At 34.9% G+C, this 25589-nt stretch overlaps 1 protein-coding gene across 1 annotated transcript in view; it reads right to left on the reverse strand.

Moving 5' to 3' along the window:
• The window catches only part of LOC142352203 (uncharacterized), a 73502-nt gene that overhangs the window by 18096 nt on the left and 29817 nt on the right, over positions 1-25589 (reverse strand). The window contains exons 3-6 of the mRNA XM_075404630.1: positions 14015-14211; positions 10208-10361; positions 9802-9941; positions 7079-7234 (exon numbers count right to left, since the gene is read on the reverse strand). Of these exons, the coding sequence (XP_075260745.1) occupies positions 7079-7234; positions 9802-9941; positions 10208-10361; positions 14015-14211 (647 nt within the window). The remainder of the gene's footprint in view (positions 1-7078; positions 7235-9801; positions 9942-10207; positions 10362-14014; positions 14212-25589) is intronic.

Raw genomic sequence — 25589 nt, forward strand, 5'->3', positions numbered from 1 at the left:
AATGGGATGTCTTATTGATTAGGTATGCTTGACAAACATCTTTGTCTTTCAATCGAGCTACAACTGAGCGAAATTATTGGCTTCCGTTGAAAGCTATTGAATTTAATATCTGTTAAATCTTTAAAGAATTTTTTTTAAAATTTTTTTTGAACATTAATCAATCTTGAACTGATTTTCGTGAACAGTAAGTCAATCTCAAAAATGAGAGAATCCACTTTCTTTCTACTTCAACAACAATTTGTCTAGTTAGCGGTTTTATCTTCTAACTATTTGTTTTATGACTTCCATGAACGAGTTTTCATATTTTTTAAAGTTTTTGTATGTTTTTTTCGTAATCCTGGTTCCTTTTGAAATCTTATCACATTATCTTAATGTTGATATCTCCCGTGGGCTTAGGGAAGACGGTCAATGGATCATAGATAAAATATCAATGAAAAACTTATGGTTTAAACAGCCCCGAAAATTTCTTCTCACATTTTGCTCTTGAAATTTCGGATTTCGACTGTATCTGTTGTTGTTTCCATAATCAGTGATTTGTTGTAACGTCTAGTTTATTGCTTTTGGATGACAAACATTGTTATCGTCCCATCGAGGCATTGTGTAGCGTATTTATTGACTTCCGTTGATATCTATTGAATTTAATGGCGTTGATACTACGGCTTCTCTCAAAAATTTCGTGGTTTTAATGTATTTGTTCGTATTCGTTAATTTTTGAAGTCATATTGTTATAAAATAAAATCTCAATGCTGTAGAAAAATAAATTGAATTTGGGAAAATTTTTCCTTGAAGTTTTCAGTTTTTTAATCGCTTTTCATTCGACACTTTTCTCACTCATTTTGTTTAATTTGCCATTTTTGCCTCTTTTTTGATTCTTTATGTAGCCGTAAAATGCTGACCTATCTTATAAGCTTGCAATTAAACATTAAATGAATGGTGTTACTCGAAGCAGTCAATTTATAGCGAATAGTCATAGAGTTCTTGATAGTATACTTTTTCGAAAATTTTGTCTGTATTTGTTGTTTTTTTTCTTGGTCATTGACCTATTGTAATGTTTTATCGTATCGATGACTTTTCAATGGGAATTATACTTGTTGTCCCATCGAAGCATAATTCTTATGCTCCCATCGGGCGCTTCTATTGCTTTTTGTTGAAAGCAAAAGAGTTTAATTGCGTTGACACTACCGGTTTTCTCAGAAATTTCGTGGTTCTAATGTATTTGTTCATATTTTTTCATAATTTGAAGTCATATGTAAAAAAAAAATCTCATGCCGATAAATGATTGATGGATGATAGAAAAGTCATTACCAAAAAATTGTTTTTCAAAGACTTTTCCCGCTCAATTTTTTTTCGTGTTAGCGGTTTTGGCCTATTTTTTAGGCGTAAAATGCTGACCGGTCTCAAAAGCATGTAATTGAGTATTCAAGGATTGAGGTTCCGAGGCAGTCATTTATAGCGAATAGTCTCAAAGTTTATGATATTATACATTTTCAAAGATTTTTCAAACTTTTCAGTTTTTTTGTTCTTTTCGTCAACTTGTAATTTACTCTCATCACCGAGAGGTCCCATACAAATCCTTAATTTTAAAAATTAGCATGTTTATTGGTATTGTGTCGTAACTGTTGTTTCGTTTGTAGGACAATATGCGTTTTTATAAAGAGTTATGTGTGTGGTCTTTTTGTTTCTTTTTCTCTTCCTTTAGCACAATCGCGTAATAACAGATCCCAATGATTTTCAAATGTGGCCCAAACGAACTTTTTTTCATTATAAATAAGAGATAAGCTGAATTAGTAAAACTAAAAACCGAAGCAAAAAACATATTATTCAGATAATAGCTAGTGTTTTTAATGAATTTAATAATTTGTGTTTTCGCAAATTGTTTGTAATTTTTTGAGTTTTTCTGTATCTTTTGTCCGTTTCCATGGCTTTATCTAACCAAAGACAGGTCCCATTGCTTTCATAATGACTTTTACTAATTTTACCCAGAATTATTTTGTTATAAGCTAATGAGTTTTAAGACTTTTGAAATTATTTGGTCTAAAAAAAGTTGATTGATTTTTGAATTTTGCATCATTATTTCTTCTCTTTGTCGACTTGTTACCTAGTCTCATTACGGAATGTTTAAATCTGCTGTATGGGTAGAAAATAGTGACTTTGTGTAGTTAAGGTTTTATCTGATTGCATCTTGACGTTGTTACTAGGTGCTTTTAAGTTTAGATATTGAGTTTTTGCCGTGAAATGTTCGTTTTTGCTGATTTTGTTGTTTGTTGGTTTTTCTCGTAATCTTTTTAATGTTAGTTTTCGTGAGCGCTGTAGTGAGGCATGGCATTCTAATTCAATTAGTGTTTAGGTTTTAATAACGATTTTTTGAAACTCAAACATCTATTTTTTGTTATGTCTTCATTTTGTTGACATTCAAGTCAAAGATGTAGATCAACTCGGGTCGGAACATCATGTGCGAACGCACATTAACGAGCCTCATTGTTTTTAATTTAAAATTCTTGTTCTTCAAACCTCAAAAGTTTACCTGCCTTGACATGAAAGTCTTGCTTGTTGATCTTCGCAAGGTCTTTATTTTTGAATGTTTTGCAAAGAACATACAAGTATGTGAATGTAATGATGCTTTCCTATCATGAATTTAATCAGGATCTTTTTAAGATTAGCAAATAGCTGAAAGCAGCGAAATTTTAAGGGCTGCAATAAAATCACCAGTTTTTGCAGCAGGGCCAATAAGGAAATGGATCAGTAGGATTGAAAATTTATTTTACAATTTTGAAAAATTAATGTGCCTGCATACGCCGTAATTCATAGTTGCTAACAAAATTTGTTGTTCAATCAAAAATTTTTATTTTTTGAACATCAGTTGAGTTTTTGCTCCCGACATTTCTTTTCACGGCCGTTGCGACAAAATTGCTCATATCGCAAAAACCTTAGATACAAAGTTTTCTTAGCCTTCATCACATCTACTTTTTTTCTGCAATCGAGTAGTCTTTTTTGCTCGATATAAAAGTAGACCAACCAGTAGACCTAGACATTTTATCTACCTCTCCTCTAAAAATCGGTTAGTTTTCCCCAAAAATGAAGTTAAATGGTTGTTCTAAGAACTTGTACAGTCGTGATTTGGACAGTTGAATTTGAGAGGAACAGTTGTGACTACTGCAGTGCAAAAAATTACCAAATGCATTGAGTTTCAACGGATCTCTAACAAAGAACCAAATATTTCTGTCCGCAATTATTAAAAAACTTCTTATTTGTACAGAATGTTGTATATAATTCCTATAGACGGAACTTACAGAAACTATGGCTCAATTAGATTCAAATTAAAGGAGAACTTGTTGTTTAGTTGCAACAAGAAAGATAAAAAAGAAAACTATGTCACCTAAACAAGTTTTAGTTCAAACGATCTTTTGCGAAGAACTATTTATTTTTCTAGGTTAGTATAACCTAGGTCCAAGAGAAACAAAAAAGAGGCGAAATTCATTGCATTCGCAGCAATGCTCACAAAAAATACCAATTTTATAGCATCCAGCTCCCAAAAAACGCCTGGCGTCTGCTTGCGAGAAAGAATATTCTACCGCTTTTCACTTCAATTCTTATATTATTTCACCGTGAAAAAATTCAACTCGGTTTTTTACTTTTCACAGAATTTTCGCAAAAATTTTAGAAATACACTCTTGAGGGGGAAGGAACTATATACTAAAATGGGTTTTTTTTTGTTCAGTCAATTTTGGCGGACCGATATATTCATCGTAGATCGTAGAGAATTGTGAGTGGTATCATTAAAAAGCCCGTCTAGCGTAGTGTATGGAATTAAAAAGAATTTTTTGATTTTCGTTTTTTACAGGGCGATATCGAGGTTTAAACTTTTGAGAAAATAGAGTGAATTCCGTTGATTTTGTTCCTTTTTTCGGAATTTTTGACTAAAACTTAGCCAATTTTGCTATAATTTAGAAAAAAATTTCAGGAAAATGTTGTTGATTTTGTTTTTTAAGACAAAATATATTGTCGGCTATTTTTATTGAATTTTTTCGTCACAAATTCCGGCTAAATATTTCACAAAATTCAGACTTTAACATCAAAACCAGCACGAAATAAGTTTCTTTAGTTCACTCTGATTAAGTTTGCAAGAAGTGCACACCCAAACACCACTAACACAATTTTGTAGACTGAAAAGGTGGCTAATTCTACTTCAAGTTCCGTTGAGAGTGCTCTGTAATTAAAACTTTGCCGGTTTTTGCTAACTTTATTCAGTGATTATCAAAAACGCAGCATTTATTTTTTGATTTTATAACTAACAAAATATCTATATCTATGACATTCGAAAAATTAAATACCCCTGAAGTGCAATCTGCATTTGGAGGAGTAGTTTTGTACCAATCTTGGACCGTTACAATCCAGAAATAATTAGGATTGTCATCAGTCGGTTTTTTATTTAAAAAATTCAATCTTTTTTATATTAATTAAATAACAGAACATCTCAAATCAAAGCTCACTAGTAAACTCATATTGGCTTCATAATTAGATTCAAATTAATTTATCTAGTGTATTGCTTGAAAGCTGATGGTCGTTTTGACTTTTAAAATATTTGATTTTTAAATGAAAATGGCTTATTAAAATTTGCCTCCATTTTTCCCTTAATTTAGTCAACTTGTAGCTTAGTGTCATCAACCAAAGACTGCTCCTCCTTTCTAATGAATTCAAAATTGATCATTTTGCGGTTTTACGTTTTAAGTTATGATGTTCTGGCTGTGATACTACTAGTTTTCACAAAATTTTTTTTAATTTTTAGGTATTTGCCCATTTTTCATGTTTTCTAATTTTGTCAAGTTATCGCGTTTTTGGCAGTTCATATATCACGTTAATCGCGTTCAAAATAAAGCACAATTGACAATATTTAAATCCTTAAAAATATAGATTATGGTTCCTTACCGCTTCGCCAATACTCTCTCGAAGAATTTAAATGAATTTTGTAATTTTGTCTTTAACTGTCGTTTTTACTTTGTCTTTTTAGTCTATTTAATTTCCTGTTTAATGACCGAGTTTGGTTGTATTTTCAAGGAAAAGTAGATGAGCCGATTTTCTGATAATAGTAGAAAGCTGATGGCTTTTATGACTTTGAAATCAATTGTTTTCCAAAATGAAAAATAAAACACCTTAACTTCGCATTTTTGTTCCTTTTATTGTCTGTTTGTTATCTGGTCTCGTTAATTAAAGTTTGAAAATGACATAATTTTTTTTCCGGGGAAGGTGTCAAAAGGGATTGATGTAACAAAATCTAATGTTTTGAAAATTCGTTGTGAATTTACTGGCTTCGACACGGGTTTTTTTTTACGAAAAAAAAGTAATATAATTTTTGATTTTTGTCATACTTGACGTTCTTTTTTTTGTAGACGTAAGACATGTTTCGGATGATTGCAGGTCTCAAGGGTTTTTTGGAAGAATAAACAAACCTATTCGTTTTTTTCATTTTATAATTAATGGCTTTCATGTCTTTGGAAATAGTTTTTTTCGTAAAAAACAAATGTTACTTAATCTTTCATTTTTTTCTTTTTTGGTCTATTTGTTACCTAGTTTCATTAATGAGAGGCTACATAATACATTTCAAGGGAAGGTGTCAAAACGGATTGATGTAACAAAATCTAATGTTTTTAAAGAATTCGTTGAGAATTTACTGGCTTCGACTCGGGTTTTTTTACGAAAAAAAAGTGATATAATTTTTGATTTTTGTCATATTTTACGTTCTTTTTTTGTAGACGTAAGACATGTTTTGGATGATTGCAGGTCTCAAGGGTTTCTTGGAAGAATAAGTGAACCTATTCGTTTTTTTCATTTTGTAATTAATGGCTTTCATGTCTTTGGAAATAAGTTTTTTTCGTAAAAAACAAATGTTACTTAATCTTTCCTTTTTTCTTTTTTTGGTCTATTTGTTACCTAGTTTCATTAATGATAGGCTACATAATACATTTCAAGGGAAGGTGTCAAAAGGGTTTGATGTAACAAAATCTAATGTTTTTAAAGAATTCGTTATGAATTTACTGGCTTCGACACGGGTTTTTTTTACAAAAAAGTAATTGAATTTTTGATTTTTGTCATATTTGACGTTCTTTCTGTAGACGTAAGACATATTCTGGATGATTGCAGGTTCCAAGGGCTTCCTTTGGAAGAATGGACGAACCTATTCAAATTTTTAATTTTGTATTTAATGGCTTTCATGTCTTTGAAAATAAAAACTTTTTGAAAAAAAAACATGTGTAATATAGTTTTGCATTTTTGTCTTTTTTTTGTGTAATTGCTACCTAGTTTCATAAATGAGTGGTCACATAATTTATTATTGGTGTTCGACGAAGGTGCAATCGGACATTTTTTGAGGGCCAAAGTAAGGCTTTACGTCTTCAAAAGCTTTTTCTGGCAAGTTTTAATTGATTTTTTGTTAGTTGTCTATTTGTTGTTATTTTTGTAACTTAAAAAATTGAATACCGACAGTTCTTCAGTCCCTTCTAAAAAAACATTGGAAATGGTAAACCTATGTGATATTTTAGTTGAATCCTAATGGTTTTCGTTACTTTGAAATTAATTAAATAAAGAATTCAGCGATTTTTCTAACTTTAAAGTTTCTGTTTTTTTTGTCTAACTGTTACCAAGCCTTATTATGAACTGGTGAATAACAATTTACTTTGTTTAGTTTCAGTTTTATCTGACGCTATTTTGACTTTCTTATGAGGTTTTGTTTTTTAAAACGGACATAAATTTTTTGATGTAATTAATGTTTGTTGTTGTTTGGTTTTGCCGTTCGTCTTCGCTCTCTTTCTTAATATCGGCATATCACATCAATCTAAAGCATCATTTTTTACTCCACTGAGTTATTTGCTTTGGAGGCTATCTTTTCGTTCATACACCAGTTTTTTTAAAAAAAGACTTGAATTTGTGTGTTATATTTCTATCTGTTCCTCATTTGGTAGACAATTATGCCAAAATTGTGAATGAGCGGGGTCGGAACCTAATGTGCGATCGCACATTACCGAGCCGCCTTGTTTAACAGTCTAAGATTAAAAATTACAATCGTAAGAATGGGCATACGTACGTGTGTGAAGGTGACCGAGTACAAATTGCCCTTTGTCAGGTCATCGACCCAGTTTGTGCAATCCAAGAACAGGAGTCCATTGCCTCCATCCTCCTGGGGGGAGTTATCGCAATCCCTGTCGCTGGACATGTAGCCAGAATCACCGTCACTTGATGTCTATGCATATTTTGGAAACAATCATTTTCTTGCCATCAGAAAGACAAGGGGGAACAAAACTTATCACAAACAGAAGGGGTGACGATATTTTAGTGACGATATTTTTTTTTGTTTTTCGGACTTTTGATCTGAACAAGCGAACAGACCATGTCCCAGAGTTAAAATTCGACAATGTTCCGAACTTATGAACTGAGTTCGTCTCTTATAGTTAGACCGTGTCCATAACTAGGCCATTTTTATTCGATCCAGACATATGATCAGACAATGTTCTAAAATCATTGTCAGATCAAGCTCCAAATTAAAAATCACACCATGATCCAAATTTATGATCAGACGGTGTTCTAAACTTTGCCATCCACTCTTGCTATCAGACCACATTCTAGATTTATAGTCGAACCATGCTTCAAGCTCAGCACTCTGAGCAGACAATTCTCCAGACTTTGCCGTCCCATCGGACCATTATCCAGACTGATGATCATACCACGCTCCAAACGTTTGACCAGACTGGGGTTCACAAATCAATTTCAAAAACTAAGAAACAAGACATATCACAGAATTGGCAAAACGAAAATACTTGCAAACGACGTTTTCCATAATTGTTATGTTTTGTGTGTTATGAAACCCAGTACAATGTTTTGTGTGTTTTTTTTAAAAAAATCATCTTTATTTCAGATTAGAAATATCATTCAAAAATTTAAAAAAACAAATAAAATATTCATCTTTTTAAAATTTGAACACATTCAAAAATCCAAAAAAAGTCAAACTTTTTTGCACAACAAATTATCAAAAAAAATTAAAAACTTTGTAAAAATACTATTGCGCAAAATCTTTTTTGTTGGAAATCAGACAGGTGGAAAATAAATATATCTTGAAAATTGTTCTGGTTTGTGATAAATTCTTCAGAAGCAACTGAATTAAATAACCAATTGTTCTGCTCGTTATAATATCGCGCATCAATCTCATATTCCTTTTCAGGGACCCTAAGCACGGCAATCATCATAATTTGACTTCTTAGAACTATTTTATACCCAAAACCTAAATTTTCCTTTAACGTAGCTATCGTAATAGTGCTGATTATGATTACTTCATATAGTTTAAATAATTATTCCAAAATGTTCTTGAAATTATGGAAAACAAGTAGATTCGCTAATGTGCGTGGGCAAAAAATTTTCAAGACCCTCCATTTACAAGATAATGTTTAAAATGTGATAACTGAAAGGATAGTGTGGCCCTCAATGTCAAGATTCTCGAACACGATTATTTGTATGTGCAAAGGTACCTCAATCTTATGTTAAAAAACAAAATCAGCACTCTTTTTTTATCTGTATAAAGTATATACTATAAAGTTATAGTATAAAGTGAATACTACAGAAAAATAAAAAGTTCTGTAAGAAACTCTGCTAAAACATGTTAAAATAGACGATGCATGAGTGGAATATATTAAAATTGTTTGACCGAAACATAATGAAAGCTTCTGTAAGAAAAATAAAAATACGGGATGACGTGGCAAGTCGTGTATAAACTGTTGAGTAAAAGAAATTTGCAATTTTTCTTATCGAAACTTTCTTTTTATCTAAATCTTTTAAAATAATTCAGACAAACCTACGGTCATACTGACAGCATTGTTGATTATTTCAGATTAGAAAAATCATTCAAAAATTATAACAAAATATATAAGCAAAATATTCGATGTTTTTAACAAAATATATAAGCAAAATTTGAACACATTCAAAAATCCAAAAAAAAAAAATATTGTCAAGTTTTTTCCGCAAAAATCATCGTTTTCGATGATTTTTGCGTAAAAAATTTGACAATAATTTTTTTTTGATTTTTGAATTTGTTCAAATTTTAAAAACATCGAATAATTTGCTTATACATTTTTTTTAAATTTTTGAATGATATTTCTAATCTGAAATAATGGCAAAAAATATGCGCAAAAAACATGCGTCAGATAAAAGGCATATACAAAATAAATGGGAGGTAATCGGAATTCATGATTCCTACAATAGTGAAAATTTAAAACTCTACAACCACTATAAACTTTTAGTTTTACAGTTTTCTTATGATTTATAAATAACCTAAATTTTCTCTGTTTTCTCATTCTTGTGAAAGAGATTAAAATAATAAAAAGCTCTGTTATTTTTAGATAATATATTATCTGTCAGCTCAAAATGCACTGTCGATCATGTTCTGCAATAAAAAAAATGGGTATCAAAATCTGAAGGAAATTGAAAGATAGGAGAAACAAATTAGAGAAATAGTTCTGTTTAACTGCTATTATCAAAACAGGTGCCTCGAAAAGTTTGAACGCTATCCAGCACTGCCCGGTTTTGAATAAAAATTTTTTGATGCAAATAACGTTTGATGAAAATTAGTATATTGGCAAAAACGCCAAATTAGGGCAATAATAATTAAAATCTAATGGTCAGGGCGCTAGTGCTTAATGCTTGAAGAAGATGCTACGTGAATTCTGTTAAGTTTTGAAAAGATGTCGGGAAGTCGATGTTAAATTCATGGTCGAGCTCACTGCTTATAAGGAATAGGAAATTTTGCATCGGTAAAGTTACCGTGTAGAAGTATTTGAGATGTTTGTCAATTCCAGTGCGCTCAACCCTGATTGAGATCTGACATGTGTACTTGTTGTCCAACTTCTTGAGACAGAACTGGAATCCATCGTTGTGAGACGGAGTCAGACTGAATTTGGATTCTGAACAGTAAAGTTACATGAAGAAAAGTTAGATTCATAGAAATTGAATGATGAAAACTCCTTTCAAAATTGGATAAACATAACCGACAAACGTCGGGTGAATTGCTCTCAAACGAACTCAAATCACTCTCAAATCCACAATGTAATAAAGGTGAGGACCTCCCCCCAACCCCCCCCCCCCCCCCCCCCCCCACCTCGATTTAATTAGTCTTTTCATATGGTCAAACCCTCGACTATATTTATGCTATAGAAGGTTGTGACCCAACCTGTGTTGTTGACAATTGTGGAGGCAATTTCACTCCGTGAGTCCAGTTGGATGGCATTGGAGTAACCATAGAAAGACCTCAGCTGAAATTTCACAATCACGACAGAGGGAAAGACAACTGAAGATACGTCGAAACACTTGATACCACTCTCTTTCTGCAAACAAAAGGAAAACACATATTGGATCGGAAGTCTAGTAAGGGGGGGGGGGCAATATTGACTATAATTACACGGTCGAGCTTCCTAGTTAAAGTCGAGCTAATATCTTTTCATGGGTCGAGCTTAAGTCTTTTCATAACAAAGAAAATCCAGCTAAGGTCTTTTCATGGGTCCTTCATTAGTCATTTAATAACCAACAAAGTCGAGTAAAGGTCATTTCATGGTTCCACCATTAGTCTTTTCAGAAGTCTTTTCAAAATTTTTTCATTTTTCTCTGCTTCTGTACGTACAGAAGCACCGCCGGCGCAAGAATAAATAGCTCTGAACCACAGCAGTCCAACTTAAATAGTTGGAAAACTGACAAAATCCTTAAGATCTTCGTCAAATCTTAAGATAAAGAGTTATGACAGCTCGAGTATATTACTACATTACTTGATTCAATGAAACCAGCTAGCTTAAGTGTACTGGTTCTAGTCCCATTAGACATGACAAAATTAAGCGTTATTCAGTTTGTTTTCCCTTCCAAAACTATGAACTATCTTTTTAAAAACGAATGCAGGTTTTTAAGGGATTTGTGGTTCTTCTGAATAGCAAAAAATGAAACAGCATACACGCTGACTACGTTATATGCAATATAGCACGGAAAATTTTAATTGCAAAAAGCAGACATATGAAAAGACCAATGATGGATCCATGAAGAGACTTTAACTCGAGTTTGTTTGCAAATATTGTGTCCAGCTTAACTCCGGCCCAAACTTAGCGTCGAGCCAAAGTTTTTTGTAAAATTTTGGGTCCAGCTAAAGTCTTTTGCGAAACATCTGAGTCGAGCTAAAGTCCAGAATGTCTTAAAGTCCGGCTAAAATCTCTTCATAGCTCAAATGAGTCGTGTATGGTCTTACCATAGTACATTTTAGTCGATCATTGTCTTTTCATAAGTCTGTACCTAGACCTGGGCCCTATCTTTAATCAAAACGTATCAGTAGTTTAAGACCAAAACTTGACCACTGGAATATCAACTGTGAGAAGCCCGAGTCGAAAACAAAACTAATACAAGTTTTTTTCCATAAAAGTTGCAAATGAGGTACAAACCATTGTGAAAATAATGCATTATTTTATGACCTTTTGTAAATTATCAATAGTATTCTAACATCGACTTAAAAATTGTCGCTTATTAAAAAAATGATTTCCAGTGCAACGACTCCCCAAAATTGTTGTAAGATCATGGATGGTTTCCTGATGAGACGACGAGGACATTGAAGGTAACTTCCAGGGAAAATATTGGCAACCGATATTCAGCGTTCATAAGACATGGTAATTTTTGGTAGAAGCCCACATTTTACGACACGTTTTGCGGGGAGTTAAGCTACCTGGCAGGACCCTCGAGGAAAAAATCCAAGTTTCAAAATTTTATTTGGAAACATTTTTCTTATCAGATCTGCCAAAAAGTAACTTGCCGCATGAACACTTTCAACGTACTTTTTGACTAATCAAAAAAAGTTTAAGAAACAAGAAGCAGTTTAATTAAGTATATCCAAGGCAATCGATATATATTGCATCAAAATATTTTTAATGTTGATCTACTATTCAATTTGCTTTTGTACCCAGTTAAACGAAAATTGATACACCTTGCCATGCAAGATCATGATAACTCTTGATATTTGAAATCTCTTGCAAAGATCCTGACAGGCAGAAATTTCTTGGAACACTTTTGGCAAGATCTTGACAAAATATCATCACGTTATGTCAAGAATTTTTCGGCGTAACCCTGCTAGGATCTTGGTAAATCTTGACACATCAAAAAAAAAAATTCGGAAAAAGTACGATAAGAAAAAACATTTATGGTTGAAAATCTGGGCAGAGTGGATCAGCAGCAGTTTTGGTTACTATTTTTATGAAAAGTGATTAAAAGCACTGTGAAAAAAGAAACTAAAGAACAAAAAATTGAATGAGGAGAAAAACTAATCATCGGTCACCATTGTCAAAATACTCAAGGACGAAAAGTAACCCAAAAGTAAAATTTGATTTTTGCCATGGCAATATTGATTAACCGTGTGTAAAAAAGCTGGAAAAGTGATCCAACAGCAGTTTCGGTTACTTTTTCGTTTATAGAAAGTGATTCAAAACACTACGAATAAAAAAAAACAAACAACAAAAAATTCAAATTTGACAAATGAGCGCTTTTGTGCAAAGATAAGAAAAACAAATCATCGAAACTAACGCCATTTAACAATGTATAAGAAAGCTGTTCATTGGATTATTCATTCTCTCAAAAGGTGTCTCTGGCAAAAAGATAAATATTGAGTCTCACCATTAAAAGTAAAACTAAACTTACTTTATTTCCAAACGCGAGCAAAACATCATCTTGTTTTGTCACAACGTCAACAAAAACAACATTTGATTGAACCGCTTTTCTCACACGACAATTTTTTGTTATGATTGATAAATCAGTTATATTCTGAAAGCACACCCATTAATTTAAAACAAGGAACAAGAAAAAGAATTGATTTCAGATGTTGACCTTGTGGTTGGAACGCTTATGAAAACTTTCAATAGTTACGCTTGAAATCTCTCACAAAATGGAGACTATCGAGACGCTTAGCTTATTTAAACAAGTTTGATTCTTCAAATAATTTGTTTTTAAAATGTCAATTAGAATTCCCAAATTTCTGTTTTTTATTAATTGTAAACATCTTTAATTTACGGTTATAACCGATAATTTTGGTTAATCTAATACTATTCTCAGTCTTTTTGACCGACCTGGAAGCTTTTTACTTGCCTTTTTATCACTCATCTCCACTCTCGCAGGGTTAATAAAAATGTACAATCAGCAAGAAAAACCGGGTAGAGAATGGCTTGTTAACTTGTACTAAATTGCAATTTTGGTTCAAGTTTTTCTTATGCGTGCACCGTTCTGTAAATTTTTGAGCTAAAAACTTACAAACTCTCAAGAGTTAACTAACCGATTTATAAATTCTCACAAATTAATCATCTATTGCATCTAAATTTTTAAATGTTTAGTTGTTCGAAAGATTCGTTTTGAGAGTTTAAGATTCTTTGTCATACTGTCATGTCGTTTAGCATTTGAGAATTTTTATAAATTTTATTTTCATTAAAAATGCAAGTTTTCACGAAGTAAAAATTGTATAAAAGCAGCAAAAAATTGAATAAAATATCTCTACAGGTTTGAGACAGCTTTAGGAATCCAACTATAGGAGATACTTTGCTGCTGCTAAAAGCGGTGAAACAATTCTATAATGAAGTTAAATCTTTGAAAATCAGCAACGAAATTAAATCATAACCAAAATAAGCAAATGAAAGAAAAAAAGATTGTTTTTTCAATTGATGTGATATACATACAAACTAGAACTGACAAGGTCACTTAAGCATTCATTAATGTTTACTTATCCGACTCGAATACTGTCAAAAATTTGACCCTTGTTGTTCATTTAGCATATCTCAGAGACCTAACCATTTATTTTTTCTTGTTGGATTAAGTGAAGAATTACCGGCTATACCGAAAATACACAATGAGAGTAAGAGTACAGATCAACTGGAAGGAACTCGCTAGAATCATTCTTGATAGCCATTCAACGTGCAGCTTCTTACATTTCAACCCTATCCCCCCCCAAAAAAGGACGTAGTTTGAGTACCTCGTCTGATACAGGAATAAGTGCCTGGTTGTCCGAGATGGGATCTACTCGGGTGCCATCCTCTTCTTCTGTGAACAAATTCACATAATTGTACTGGGCGCCACTTTTGGCATAAAACCACAGCACACACAAACTGCTCCCTGTCAATTGCAGAGGGTATAAGTTCACGTGTCCCACTGGAGAGACACCACTCAGATCTAAAAGAGACGGAAATCCCAGGTTGAGGTCCCAGACCAAACGGACACTAATCAGACTATAGCACACTAAAAAAATTGGGACAATGGTCTAAATTGAGTCTGATCAGAAGATGTGTTGCTCTGGAATGATATGTGATCTGATCAAAGCTTTTTCTTCAAGGAATCTCAACCTGTGATCAATCAATTGTAGTGGAATAAATTTTACTAAAAACTTGGGCTATGTTGCAGTTCTTGTCAAAAAGTTCTTTATGAAGATTGGAGGAGATTAATTTTGCGGAGACATAATAAAAACAGGGAATGTAAGTAGTGATGTGTCTTTCTGGGCAAACTACGGGGGGGGGCATAAGTGTCTTCCCGTGAACACTACGGGGGGGGGGGGGGAGACACAAGTGTCTTCCTGGGCAAACTACAGGGTGGGACACTTTGAAATTCTTTCTCCTTATTTCCCCTGCCATGCATTAAACTAATCTTAGGAAACCATTTTCCCTCCACTTGCGTGACTGGTTTGCCGCTTTGGGCTTGAAGCCATTTTAACTACCACCGCTTTGAAAGTTAATTCGTCATATGTCTGCGCCAGGGTACTTTAATCTTGTTTTGGTCTGGGCCCATTTCAACATTTTACCCACAGTTATACAGAACCTACACACCCAATACCAGAATACGAATTCCAAATGCCACCAAGGCGAAAACGTTGCTTGTTGGACTGCTTTCTGTGTCGCTCCAAATTTTTAAATTCTAAAGATCTTTTTACTCATTTTGAAGAAATACACCCCAACAATTTTAGATATCAATGTGAAAACTGCAATCAGAAAATTTGGCGTTTAATTGACACACGATACCACCAGTGTGAAAATTCAGGAGTTATTGCGCCCTCTCTAACTATCCAAAACCCTGTTTTAAGGTGTAAAATTTGTTTCAAAGTTTTTACCCAGCAAAATGGTTTGAATAACCATGTTAAAAGTCATTCCCCCATGGCAATTATTCTTAGTCGTCGTGGAATCCCGATAAAACGGTGTTAGAGAAACCTTTTATTTGTCTTCTTTTTATAATAAAGTTTCAATTTTTACATTAATTTGTATTTAGTTTATATGAATGCTTTTTATAATTTATCAATTCACTTCAACTACAACTAAATGTAAGTTATCAGTTATCTCCACTGCTTGAATTGTATAAGACTAGACGTCTGCGTTTTGGTGTTGGTTCTATTATAAGACTATTACTTGAAGATAAATCAGACATATCACTATTATTGCTTGCTTCGCTTTCAACTGCTTCCAATTCTAGAAAAGAATTGTCAAGGGCTGGCGGGGAAATTGCGTAGGGTTCATTCCAGTCAACAATATCTTGATCAAGCTCACTTTCTGAATAATCGGGCTGATTGAATCCTGGATCGGGGGGAGAAAAACTATTGTTTTCAGATATCACATTTTTCGGGGTTGGTTGTGAAATTGAATCCAAGTCGCTTTCGTTTTCTGACTCCCAATCCCAATCATTTAATATAACATTGTGAAATGCAAATTCTCTAATATTTTTATGTCCAAATGGTAGGGAGTTTATTGGGTCAAGGTAAAACCGCTTGTCACAGTAGGCCGAGAGCGCAACTCTGTTTTGTTCCAGTGTCATCAACTCATGTTTCTCTGATTTGATGGTCACATTTTTGACGCGGACAATTTCCCCGCTGTTCAATACTCTCTTGAAGACCTCGTGCTTTAGTTGCTTTTGCCCCTCATGTGTTATTCCCTTTGCACTTTTCTTCTGACAGTCTGAAAGAACATTACAATCAATCCATTTTCTACTTTAATCTATGTGCTTTCCTAATCTAGGTTTCAATGTTCCTGTTATATTAAAAAGACGCTTCCATGAATTTGGTTAGTTTCAAAACTGGAATTTGTTTTAATAAAATATAATGTTACACATACCCTTCGATTGTATTGAATACATTTTGGGTTTCAAGCCACAGAACTCTTCCATTACCACCCCTGCCAGTTCGTCTTTGAATTTGAGAGTTACCATGTGATTTTTTGTGTTGTACAATGCGTTATCAGAAGGGTAGTTGGAGAAATCGAATTCTGTGTTGACTTCTGCTCGTGCTAGCTCCTCATACAAGTCATCACAATCAAAAGCATAGGTAAGTGAGTCCGTATCAGAGTATAAAAGTTCACACTTGAACCACTGTTTCATATTCTCGTAGTGAAATCTAAACATGAATGCTTTTGAAAGATCCAGAATTGAAGCACCAACTATTGTAGGTTTCACCCAGTTTATTTTCGTTTTTCTTGTAGTCACGACTGCCATGTTTTCATCAAAAGTTTTAAAGGATTTCATGTTAAACTTATCTGTGTGTTTGAGGAGAGCTCTTTCATCTCGGACCGGGAAAGCGTTAACTCGATTTCGCATGCTTTCACAACACTTTCCAAAAGCAGAGTTGTTCATGAGTTTGAAGAAGTTTTCAGCAATTTTGCTGGTTGCTGCTTGCCGCAATCTTGTGTTCAGTTCGATATACTTTGCCATCCAATTTGATTGTCTGAAATTGAGCACCTTGTGCAGTTTTGAAACTTTAAGGCCGTTTCGTTCATAAATCTTCAACGTTACATAGTGTAGTGTAAAATCCTTCTTATCATAGAGTGTTTGAAGCAGTTTGTTGCACTTTGAAACTTTTGGGAGATGATATTCTTCCAAAAGGTTCAACTGGTAACTACTCAACCACATGCTGTCTACAGGTTCTCGGGTGGGTGCCATTGGAAAATCTTGGTGAGCATCGTGAATTGAGTCGGGGTAGTCCAAGTCGACGCAGACGATATATCCAAATTCAGCGTCGTCTGGAGTTTGCAAAATTTGTTCAATCGTCACTTCTGTGTCCGTCTGGAAGGAATTGAGTGGCAAGCAGAAATCCTTCTTGATCCCACCATAGAGGTTATTAACATCTATGGTGAGACCATATGTTGATTTTTGCGTGTCATCAAAACGTTCCAGATATATGTTGTTTGGCGTGAACAGTCTTTTTGTGTATACCGAGGACATACCCCCTCGCAACAATTCTTCTGCTATATCAAGATGGTTGCGATCTGTGAGAAGTTCCAGGTCGGGTTGACATATCTTCAGAAAGGCATCGCCCGCTAAGTGTGGTGCTGATAGATATTGAGCACAGTCCAAGCTGTACGAGTCCAGACAGACTGCTCGTAGCCGCTCAAACCAGTAGGCGAGCTGTAGGGTGTCGACTGTCAAGTACAGATCGTGATATTCACCCATGTTTCTACAATCAAATTTTTCGAAGATCAGCTTTGCTTTTTCGTAGTCAGCTTCGGTTATTGTCACTTTTCCCGATTTGAGTTTGTCGACCCAGCACTTCTTAGGCGGCATTTTTTTTTAGCTTGAATTTTCTGAAGGTGTCCATGTAGTAGTAGGGGTAGAATCCTTTACCGTGCAGTAGTTTCACATCATTTTGGTCACAGTATTCAAAATGGTTATCGAGTATATTGAAACTGTCTTCAGGCAAAAACTGAACTAGTTTATCTAAAGACGATTGCATGAAGCGAAGAGAATCGATAAAGCGAAGTTCTTCGTATATGGGTATGACGTTTTGATTTTTGTTCACAATATCTTTGATCCAAACTTTAAAGCTAAAACTGATATAATTCTCATCAGTTTGAGGTATTATTGAAAATTTATTGTTAGGGTTGCAGTGATGAAGACTCTTTACAACATGATGCAAGTCATATCCTGACAAGTTGTGTGCGATTATGGGGACGAAGCTCTGTGTTCTGCGCTGTAGGTTACACTTTGAGTGAGCCCAGCCAAGAAACTGATTTGAGAAATGGCAGTGATCCAAGACTTTTTCGTTGTCCGCAGAAAAACTAGTTTCGCATATCCAACAGTGAGTCGCAAGCTCTTTTGCTTGTCCAACTGCTCCTGTGAAGTACCTGTGTTTTTGCTTTTTCTCGTAGATATCTTTTGCCAGTGACTCCATTTGCTTCACAAAGACTTGCATGCGATCTTCACCTCTGTACAGGTGGAAGAATTCCAAATTTGGACTTCCATGTGAAATGGCTACATAACAGTAACCACTCGGAATGTGTTTGTCCAACACACGAGTCCCTGAAGTCTATGGGTTTTGTTCAACTGATGATACCGGAACAATGATTGACTCTAGGTCAAAATAGACAACCAGTGGAAGAGCTGTTTTTGCTTGAAATTTTTTGAAAGCGAGACTGTTGCTGTCCGGCTCAGGTAGCAGAACTTGACAAGTTTCGAAGTGATAGCAAAGTTTCTCGTGCTTTTGAAGCGTTTCGTTGTTTGAGCAAACATGAAAACAGTTGCGACAGATTTTTGCGCGTGCATCAATCTGTCGCCCTTGCACTTTTCGAACTAAGTTTACCAGGTCCGTTATCAGCACGTAGTGATAACGTTCACCATCAGTTATCAGTAGGAGACAAAATCAGAGTTGTGCTTTGAAATTCGGAAAGGATACAAACTTTTCTTTTCGTATCGAAAAACGTTCACTTTTACTTCATTACATCTTTCAAACGCGCTTATTTTGTCAATTGGCATCGGCATCGGGAAATCTCCTACTGCTTGATGAGTTAAAGGGTTTGAGCGAGCGTATGTTGCGGGGTTTGATTTTTTGCTGTACCGATCCCCAGGTTGCGTGAGGGGGCAACCTTTCCCCTGCAAATGGTAGGCAGCCGTGAAACAATACAAGAAACAGTTTGGATCGTTAAAGTTTAGGATATTGAGCAGGCATTTTAGAGCGCTAAGTTCAGTTGGAAGTGCTATATAGGTTGATCCCCGAATAGGGTTGAATTTTGCAAATCGAATTTCGAGTTTTTCTACCTTTTCAATAATCCAACCACTTCAACTTGTGGCATACATTGAAACCACGTTGACAATATGCTGCACGGACTCAAAGAACTGCTCTTCGGAGAGAGCATCCGTGTACACAATTTGCATTTCAGCGTTAGCGTAAATTGTTACGTGTTTTTCTTCTTCATTAATCCCCTTAGTGAGTGTAATGCCTAGAGAAAGTTGAACTTTCTGAGGACCTTCGAGGGTCTTTTGACGTATAAGTTCATTGATGTGATACCTCGATGAGTTCATGAAAGACAAAACGTCAGTGCGATCATTACCTTCAATCTCGTAGATCTCCAGAGCACCTCGAATTGCCGACTGTACTGGTACTGCTTGATTATTGCTTTGGCCTCTGTTCCAAACAGGCAATCCGTGAGCATTCTTCAGATGTTGATGAAAGTTACTCTGGTTGTTGAAAACCAGAGTGCAGTAGGCACACTGATTTTGGACTTCTCCAACGTGCTCCCGTCGGGTGTGTTGGTTCATTATCAGAATGTTGTGAGTCTCAAAACCACAAGTGCTACACTCCAAGGCTGGGAATTCCGGTTGAACTCCATGAAAGCGCAGTTTGTGTCTTCGAAGGCTTCTTTTGTCGGCCAGTTCCTTTGCGCAAATTTCACACGGTTGGGTCATTTTTGAGTTTTTCAATTTTTTTCTTTCGAAAATTCAACTGACTGCTTTACTGCGAAAACGACTGAGCAAATGAAGTCAAATTGTAACAACAGTTAACTGGTACAATTATAGGGAGTGTTAGTTGGTTGAAAGTTGTGTTCTACACGAGAAAAATTTCCCTATAAGGGTGTGCTTGCACTTTGACACCATTTGCCAGGTTTGGAACGCAAATCTTGGTAGGAGTGTAGGTCAATTTTAACCCATGTTAACTTTTGACCAATAAGCGGCGTGTTCATGTTTCAGAACTACTCATTTCCATTATTTCCATGCAAGGTAAAAGTTTATTGTGTAATTTTAGTTATAGCTGTTATCTACCACAACTGAAACATAGCTAACGCTGTATACTTACAATATACTCTTTTCTGTCGGGAAACAGTTCAAGTGTTCAAAATACTCCTCTACAAAAGTTGTTTTAGACTTTCTCTACTCTTCGAAATTCCGTTCTATTTTCAACCTTATTATCAGTTTTCACTTTTAGGTTTCTGGAATACTTGGCAGTATTCTTATACTATTGACTAAAATTGTTCTAAACTGCTATTATCAGCGTGTTTCATGTGAACATAAAGTAATTCCATGAAATACACTCTATCTTATCATTGTGCGAAAGTAAATTGTAGCTATATATAAGACAAAGATAGGTCGAAAGCAATTGAAATTAAGAATTTGATATTTACCACTGGTACTGATAACACATTTACCAAATGACATTTGGTGAAAACCATAAATGTGGTTGTGGAATAACTAAATGCATTCTGTTTACAGAAATTGAACTTCTTTAGTGCTTAAAAACCTTTTTCTACTATATGATGAATAAAATAAAAGTTTTTTGTAACAACTTATGTTATGAGAATTTTGCACTTTTACAGAATTCCTAGATATGAAAAATGACTTTTTACCATTTGGAAACCTTTTTTTACCCTATGGTTAGTAAAAATAAGTTTTTTGTAACAACTTATGTAGTGAGATTTTTGCACTTTTACAGAATTCCTACATATGAAAATTGACTTTTTACCATTTAAAAACCTTTTTTTACCCTATGGTTAGTAGAATAAAAGTTTTTTGTAACTACTTAAGTAGTGAGATTTTTGCACTTTTACAGAATTCCTACATATGAAAATTGACTTTTTACCATTTGACTGTTTTTCGAACTGCTCGGTTGACCCCATATTCCAAGACATTTTGTCCATGATTGAAGCGACGACTGTTTTTCGTTTTGTATCTGTTGTTTCCGGCGTAACAATGGGGCTTGGGTCGTTCGTTGCCGGTGATCCAATTGGTGAAGTAGCTGGAGAAGTTGGCGAAGGTTGAATTCCCCAAAGTTGAGCCAATTCTTCAATTGCCTGGAACTGGCCGAGTTGATTCTCAAAAATAGGCACACAGTCACAATCGTATCGGTACAAAAGTCTCTTTGTGTCTGGAGAAAGTGTGTCAATGTCATAGGGGAAAAGTAGGAGCGTTTTCCGAGGAACACTGTATCCTCCAGCTGTTAACACAGTTTTCGTGCCATTGTCTTCTGTAGATACGTATTATCTGGTAGTGTTGCAACAAAATTCACGAACATTTTTGGTATGATGCAATGTTCAATTGATCTCCAACAGCCTTTTTCGCTATTTTTCTTCTGCTCTATAAAAACGATGTAGTTTTCGTATTGAGTGTGATACACAATACTGCGCTCCCAAGAATCTTCAGACTCGCAAAGAATTTGGTAAGACATTATTTGTAAAGCACTTTTTTAGTTTGTTCTCTTGAAAATGGAGCAGAACTGAACAACTATAGTCTTGAATTTAAAACGAATAAATAAAATCCGGCAAATACCAACATTAGCAACACTTGTGTGAAATTTGTTGAATACTTAACACACCCATGTCAAGGGTTGTAACTGTAATTGTGAATGTTTACTCTACATGAACTTGTCTGTGTTATAGTTTTATGTTTTTGTAACTAGTTGCAAAGTGTATAAGAAAGTCTTATCTACACAGACTTAAACACAATAGTTTTCAGCTTTATTATGTTGATATATATACTAACGTTTATAATGTATGCAATAGCAAGAAGTTTACAACCAGTTTTGTTTAGTATAGACTGTGTTATATCAAAGGCCTAAAGCCTTCTATCAAATGCTTGCTGTGTAATTGTGAGTTCTTTCTTATCTATGGACACACCCAGAGGTCACAATTGTTTTCCATTAAATTCTACTAGTTCTTGCTCTATGTTGAGTAATATTATCCAGATATAAACTTTATTACCAACGCAATAAAACAGTTTAAGTGAGGGTCACGAATTTTGTCTTACATTTTGACAAAATTGCCAAGTTTTATAACCTAGACTTACATTCAAATTCAAATCAGAAGCTTAAATGTTAACCAAAAGCGCCCTTATCAGTAGTAAGCATTTAAAGTGTTGTTTGTGTTTTGTGTGTTAAAGGTACTTGTAAATAAAAATCATTTCCGAAAATTCTTTCAAAACAGGTAGTTTGACACTGTTTAAGTACACAATTCTTGAAAATGCCATTTACTGCTGATAAGGACGCAGAGTTTGGAGACGTGTATTTTGAAATCTCTGGAACAGAGAAAAGATTGATACGCGCAACAGTGAAGTCTTATGAAAATACGGGTGCCTATGTTTTTCTCAAGCTATTTAAAAAAGTTGGCAAGGAATATGAACTTCAACAACGAATTACTCTAACTTTAGACGAGTTTGAGCTTTTGTCAAAAAGGTCAGCAAAAATACGGTCTGCTGCTGTAGGTAAAGCTACTGAAAACGATCAAGCTAACAAAGCTCCAGCAGCGAAAAGACGTAAAACTAAAAAAGACGACGAGCACGACAATTCAGACTAATTATAATATATTAGAAAATGGTGGAAGCGATGTATGAGCGTTCTCCGGGTTTCTTCAAGCAGTTTCAGAAAAACTTTAAATATTTCATATCGGAAGAAAAACCTAATTTTTCTTCTCTCAAGAACTTTGCCTTTTGCATGCATTTTGAGAGTGTCCACTGTGATTATAACCCTACTAATCATTACCATGTTCTTATCGACGTGTCGGAGTTCTCAGCAGACTTTCTCAAACAAACAAGACCGTGTTCAGTGCCGTGTCTTTTCACAACTTTCAAGTATCTGTTCTCGTCTTCGGATACACTGGAGGCAAAGGGAGATGTTTTTCAAAAACTCTTGCTGGCAGTGGAGTACAACAAAAGCAATTTCAACGGATTCTCAAAAGCAGACACTACTGCTTCCATTCAAAAACGTTTGCCAATTTTTACGAAAAACGTCACATACAAATTTCAACAACCTGACTGCTTATACCGAAACTTTGCTGGACACAAAAGTTTGGAATTAAATGCATCGAAGCAAAAAAATCAACCAATTCAAACTGATCAACTAACAACTGAAACTCTGAAAAGATTTCAATCGATTCTCTCTGGACCGCATGTTGGTGCTTTTTGTCAAGTAATGGATATTTTTATTAGTGGATATGGAAAGTTGGAAATTGATTCTGATGTTCTGTGTGTTCGTTTCCTTTATGAAGAAAAAATTAAATTTTGAAAAAAAAATTTATTTTCAATATAGGTTAGTAATGTTAGAACATCATATGAAGCGCAAAACGAAGCAAATCAATATCACTCATTTTTACAAGTTTTTGTCCACTGAGAATAATATGAGCAATATAAATACAAAATAAGCCACACAAAATTGAGGTTTGTTTCTGTATAAGTTGGTTTCTCAGTAATTCATATACGTATTAACATTAAAGTTTGAGACTATTCTGCTCTGCAAGTGTTTGTATGACGATAGAGTTTGGCCTAAGGGATCTGCAAAAATAATTTTTTGATCTCTTTGGCAGAGAAGAATCCAATGGGTTCCAATTGATGCAGACGTTGAAATATTGACTATAATGAAGCTGTTGTCGGTTAAGTTGGTTGGAAAATTATCAGCCGCATAAACTCCACGAAATTTGTATTTGAGTTCCGAACATCTCTGAATTAGAGAGTTCAAGTTGTCTTCGTCCATTAGTTTGTTAAAATATGATTCTTTGAAACCTTCCGCGCCGAATCAATATAAATGGTGTTTGCTTTTTCCCCAATAATGAATATTTCTACATTATGAGCTAAGGCAGCAGAAAACTTTAGGTCAATTGATACAGAACAATTTGTAAGTTAAGGGTGAATAAAGTCGTGAGACGCCTGCTGAGTACTCGTCAGATCGAAAACCATAATAAAATGATTTGGGTAGTCTTCTAGACTGATTCCATGTCCATTTTCGATATAGGCTAGATCTGACATAGTGTTAAAGTAAACACGTTTTGAATCATCAGTTGAAATAGGACTATCAGCAACGGGAAGACCATTACGGTAAATGCAAATTTGTTCCAAATTGAATTTTCTATAGTGAAATGGGTTAAGCAGCTTGCTTCCGAGGAAAGCTTCGTTCGTGTTTAAACAAATGGCGAGTCTTCTAATGGGTTCTCTGCCAGAAACATCTTCTTGCTTCCAGCTCTGCAAACCAGCAGAAGCCAGAAAAGTTTTAGTAATCGTTTCTAGGTAAGGATAGGATGCTGGACTGGACAGCAGGGTCTTTTCTATTGCTGACACAACATCATCGTTCAGCGTCATTTTCCGTACATATAAGTTAGCTTCTGTAATTTTTATTTTGTAGGATCTTGCAGCGTCATCTGAAATTAAAGAAAAATCGTCAATTGATCGCCGAAAAGAGATTCGGAATGTTACAACACTGAGAAGATGTCGATCAAAGGTAAAGAAGACAACCACCACCTTTCCGTAAAATGTACACTCAGCAGATGCTCTGACTAAAGTTTTTCGTCTGGTGATTTCGGATGCTGCAATTCCCCCGGGGTTTGCTTCATAAGAATAGCCTTGACATGCCAACCACGTGCTTTTGGCATCTTTATTGTGAGAAAACTCGGTTTCGATGAAACTTTTGTGGGCATAGTTACCATTGGCACTTGAAATTCTCAAACCGTTAGCAGATACTGTACAATCAGAAAAAAGTGAATGTAGGACATTGTTGCAAAAGTACGGCGCGTCTGTTTTAGTCACATCTGCAGCAGCAGTGTTGTCATATTTCAAATCAGCATCAGAAGACTGTACAATCTTGCACTTGATTTCAAGAAAAGTTTTTTTGGAGATCAATGAAATTGTTGCGGTCTCCTGCAACTTCAAACTCTAGCATTGGTCCATTAGGGCTGTAAACCGGTCCCAATTTCTGACAAAAACTTTCATCAAATGTAACAAGGAGAGCTGGTTTCTCGAATAAATCCAACGAACTATGCGTTGCTTCAGCTGGTAACATAATACCGATCATCTTTTACTTTGGCGAAGAAGTCCGAATGACTTCTTTTGGGTACACTTTTTCGTGAAATGGTGGTTTTGCGTTTGGTTGTTTTCCTTGGTCCAGCGCGTAAGCGTTTTGAATTCCTTCTAACTCTTCTCGTTCGTCGCATTCGGAGGGCTAAAGATCCACCTGTTTGTTTTTTCACTGTGTTTGATATGGTGTTCTTTAGAGCTTGCTTTGGTGATTTCTTTTTACCGATAACATCCATCAACTCAGGGACGCTTTGTAGCAACAGTTCTTTTCCGATGCGTTTAGCTGCTGGCAGAACAAACTTCCGAGCAAGTGGCAGTGCAACACGTCCAATACCGCTAGCTAATGCTCCAAAACCACTACCTCTTTGTCTATAGTGACCGGAAAAGTGAGGCAATGATGATGCTTGGTTTGCGTAGTAGGAATCCATTTAATCACCAAATTTTTTAAATTGTAGTGTTAAAATAACTTTACCAGTCCCCGATAAGGGAACTAACTGTCCCGTTTCAGTTCGTAGTTCAATTGATATTGATTGAATGGT

The sequence above is a fragment of the Convolutriloba macropyga genome, chromosome 13, assembly GCF_964194025.1.
Source record: "Convolutriloba macropyga chromosome 13, txConMacr16.3, whole genome shotgun sequence".
NCBI lineage: Eukaryota > Metazoa > Xenacoelomorpha > Acoela > Convolutidae > Convolutriloba > Convolutriloba macropyga.